This window comes from Nannospalax galili, unplaced genomic scaffold (assembly GCF_000622305.1).
Source record: "Nannospalax galili isolate Female #2095 unplaced genomic scaffold, S.galili_v1.0 scaffold1387, whole genome shotgun sequence".
NCBI classification, from domain to species: Eukaryota; Metazoa; Chordata; class Mammalia; order Rodentia; family Spalacidae; genus Nannospalax; species Nannospalax galili.
The window spans coordinates 1,471,138-1,475,446 of NW_008355976.1; the positions used below are offsets into that span (position 1 = coordinate 1,471,138).

The 4,309-nt window shown below is 39.4% G+C and overlaps 1 protein-coding gene across 1 annotated transcript; it reads right to left on the reverse strand.

Annotated features, from left to right (window-relative positions):
- Positions 1–2,142: 2,142 nt before the first annotated feature.
- On the reverse strand, positions 2,143–3,105 carry LOC103750839 (olfactory receptor 51I2-like). The gene has a single exon (XM_008854122.1). The coding sequence runs from the start codon at positions 3,103–3,105 to the stop codon at positions 2,143–2,145; it is 963 nt and encodes a 320-aa protein (XP_008852344.1).
- Positions 3,106–4,309: the final 1,204 nt, after the last annotated feature.

A 4,309-nucleotide genomic window follows, 5' to 3' on the forward strand; every position in this document is an offset into this window, starting at 1 on the left:
GGTATATGATAAAAGTGTGTGTGTGTGTGTGTGTGTGTGTGTGTGTGTATGTGTGTGTGTGTAGATTTTATTTTTGATGATTTATTTTTTTGAGAAAGGATCCCATGGAACCGGAGGTGGCCTCAAACTTGATATGTAGCAGAGCATGACCTTGAACTCCTGATTCTTCTGCATCCACCTCCCAGGTCCTGGGATCACAGGCATATGCCCCCCACCATCATCATCACCATCTCCTTCCTTATGTTTCTCAACAAACACTAAATACAAAAAGCATCAAAGCATAACAGGAAAGACTGAATAGACAGACCAGATTTCTGTTGATTCAGTTCACAGAGACTCACTGATGCTCACTGAAAGGGTCTGGCACATAAGCTAGGAAGAAGGGGGCATGCTGCTTCTTACAAGGGAAGTTAGCATATGTTAACGTTTGTTATATGTCTCTTAAGGGGCCACCCTTTTACCTTAGACGTCCTTTGTCTCAGTCCTCAATCTAGTTTATGGATTTGTTATTTTTCAAACGAAGCTTCTTATGAACTATACTCCCCAAATCTATTCATTCTTTAGTGTTTTCAGACTTTTTAATACAACTTTACAACTGGATCAGTTTAGTGAGACTGCTGAGTAATTGAGCTGTATCTAAAGTTAAACGGTCATATACCAATCTGTAAATTAAGTTGCAGTAAGACTCCATTGGGCATAGTGGACATACATGAGGAGAGGCACCTCTTTTGCTTGAGTCTCAGCTTCTGCAGATGAAAGACTAGGATTTAGGAACGAACCACATTGTACCATTGGTTTAGGGTTTCAGACAAGAGCCAAAAATCTTCCATAGAAACTTATAGACTCTTTTCATCCTAGAACTGACACAAAGGAAGTAGAGCTGATGCACAACAAAACTGTGGTCGTGCCTTTTACATTTCTAAGAGAACCAAGAGGGATAGCGGACATTTAACTCTAAGTAAGTTAAAGTGTAGAACGTAGGTGTGGAGAGATCTGATACTGGACATAGAAGAAAATGCAGGTGTCAACATCAGGCTTTGATGTGGACACTGCCAGGTTCAAGGGAGGACAGGTCTCTTGGAGAAATGCCTTCGCTGAATTAGGTAAGAAGAAGAGTCTGTGCTGAGGCAAACGGCACCATATCACTTGATCAACACGTTTGTTCACTTAATCATGAACATTTATGGAAAAAAGTTAATAAGGTGTAACATGTAAGGGAGGATTGGGCTATAAAAGAATGATGCAGGGAACCCGACTTTACAGAAACTTTAGTTGATACAAAATCTCTTAACAATAACCATATGGTCTTTCTCCAGGACCCAAAGCGCGTTTCCTTTATTTTCTCTCACTGGTGCTGTGGGACAGAGTGGTGGTCCTGATAAACACTTCTAATCATTAGTGTTCCTTGCTCCAGCCTGGCACATATAGCCAACACACCTCCAATCTATAATTCACACAATTAACTTATTATGTAATAGAATATTTAATAAACATTTAAAAATCAATAATCTTTACTAAGTATAAATGAAAGGAAAAAATTTTACGTGCACTCCTTTGCAAGTCAGTCACTTTCATTTCTGGCATCATCCTCCCCATCCCTTCTTCAAGTACTGTGCCACAGTCATATGTGATCTAATAAGCTTTAGAGACATAAAGGAATGAAGTGTACTTTCATTCCATGGACACATTTACTTAACAATGCGGAAACCTTTTTTCCATGTTGCCTGACTTTTCTCTTTGTCACTCAATTTCTGCTTGACCCAGAAAAACCATTTTTTGGAAGTTAAATAAAAATTATTCTCTTTGTGTAAGCTTCCTAATTGCAGGCAAGTTCTGTGAACTATTATTTGTATTTTCTAGTAATTTCTTGCACAAAGATTTATTATGATACTTTTTGGTGTACAGTATGGCTGTATCTTCATAGGCACTTTTCCTGACATAAGTTGTAAGATTCTGGAAACAAAGGAACATGTTTCATGTATTTATCAGTCTTTAATCCTCATCACTGAGTCTTTACAAAATAAGAACTAAGCAGATTTATAACAGAAATGGTCTTCCCACTACCTCACTGTGTCTAAGCATTACCAGTGTTCGTTACAGTATTTTTAATTTTACTCAGAATTCTGATGTAGTTTGAGTTGATCAGCCTTGTCCTTTCCTACTTAGCACTTTGTGCATTGCCCCCCCCATGGGCTTGGACTTGACACTGTAGATGATGGGGTTCAGCACAGGAGGCACCATCAGGTACACATAGGCAACCAGAGCATGTACAATATGGGGCAGGTACCGCCCAAAACGATGGATCATGGACACTCCTATGACTGGGATGTAGAAAATCAGGACAGCTAGGATATGAGAAACACAGGTGTTGAGAGCCCGGATGCGCTCCTTGGGAGAGGCCAGTCCCATCACTGTATGAAGAATCAGGGTATAGGACAGAACAATCAGTAAGGAATCTATACCCACAGTGGAGAGAACCACATAGAGTCCATAGAGGATGTTGACAGTAATGTCGGCACAGGCCAGCTTCATGACATCAGCATGGAAGCAGAAGGAGTGTGACAGGAGGATCCTGCCAGGGCAATAGTTAAGTCGCTTCAATAGGAAGGGCCCTGGGAAGAGAGACAATGTTGCTCGAGCTACAATGGCCACCCAAATCCTGATAATGACATTATTTGTGAGGACAGCTGCATAACGCAGAGGGTTGGAGATGGCCACAAGGCGGTCAAATGACATGGCCAGGAGAACTGAGGACTCCACCACAGGGAAAGAGTGTAGGAAAAACATCTGTACCAGGCAGGCATTGAAACCAATGAAACGATAGTCGAACCAAGGTACAGCCAGGGTGGTGGGCAGTGTGGACAAGATGAGACCCACATCACTGAGGGCCAGCATGGATAGGAAGTAGTACATGGGCTGGTGTAGGCTAGGGGTTCTCCTTACAGCCAGGAGGATGAGGCAGTTTCCCATGAGTGCCACTGTGCACATGGAGGAGAAGGGAATGGAGATCCAGCTGTGGACAGCCTCACACGCTGGGATGCCAATCATGAGTAGAGTTTGTGGCTGAAAGAAGGAGATGTTGCTGTAGGACTGGGAAAAGAACATTCTGGAAGACAACCAAGAGGTCCTGGGAGATGTAGTTTCATCAATCTGGACAGACACCAAGAATATCTAGGATGAAAGGAGACAGCTAGTGTTGATCCAAAAGTCTAGAAGTCAAGCACCATTTAGTTTTCCATGTAAAAATGTAATATTGATAGAAAAATCTGTGCAGACTTTATCATGGTATATTCTATTTAACATGTTAGTACTTTTCCTAGATTTTCTCACTTTAGCATGGAACCATGACTCCTTTTGTTAAAAAAAAAATCTGACTCCTTTCAAATGTTGATTGTGCTCTTGAACTTGTGGATATCTAGGCAATGTCATCATTCAAAGCTTTTTTTCAGAGACTCTTTTTTTTCAATTGTCCTTTATTTCAGCAAGAAATCAAACAAGTATAATGAGTTCAGTCATATACTCTTGTGATACATGATACAGCTCAGTCCAATGATGACGTGTGTCCTTTCTGCTTATCACTGCTACTTTTTCCAGAAATGCAGCTCACTAAATGACTTCTTTATAGTCATCATTTTCTTACAGGAATGAGCTGATGCTGGCACTTCTCCGATCTTCTCATTAAAGCTTTAAGAATAAATTAACTCATCCAGTTTTATGTCTTACAGGGCTTATACTGAGTTCAATAATGTATAACTGTATTAATTCAACTGTGAACCTAGAAACTTGCAGCCACTTGTGAAAGAGATGTACTCTTGCTCTGGAGTGTGTTACTGAATATGTTAAAGCTATAGTGAAATGCTTCCTCTAATCATGTAGTTATTAAAAATTAAGAAAAAGATTAAAAAATAATTGTTCAAAGCACAAAAATTTGCTCCTTAATAATTAGCAGATGTGAAAAACATTACCATTGAAATCTACCTGACGACTTTATATCCATGCTGAGATGCCAAGGAGCTCAGAAAGTAACTGACTGTGACTAGTAATAGATATATAGAGATTAGAAATGCATGTACAAACATCTTAATGTCAATTGCATTAAAATGAATTTCTCTTAATGATACTGTGTATATTAATAATGAAATGGAGATGTTTTTAAAAGGTTAAAACCCTATTTAATTTTATGTCCTATAGGGTTTATACTGAGTACAATATTGTATAACTGTGATAAGTCAACTGCAAACCTAAAAATTTACAGCCAATTTTGAAAGAGATGCATCTTAGCTCAGGAAAATATTATTGAAGAGGTTAA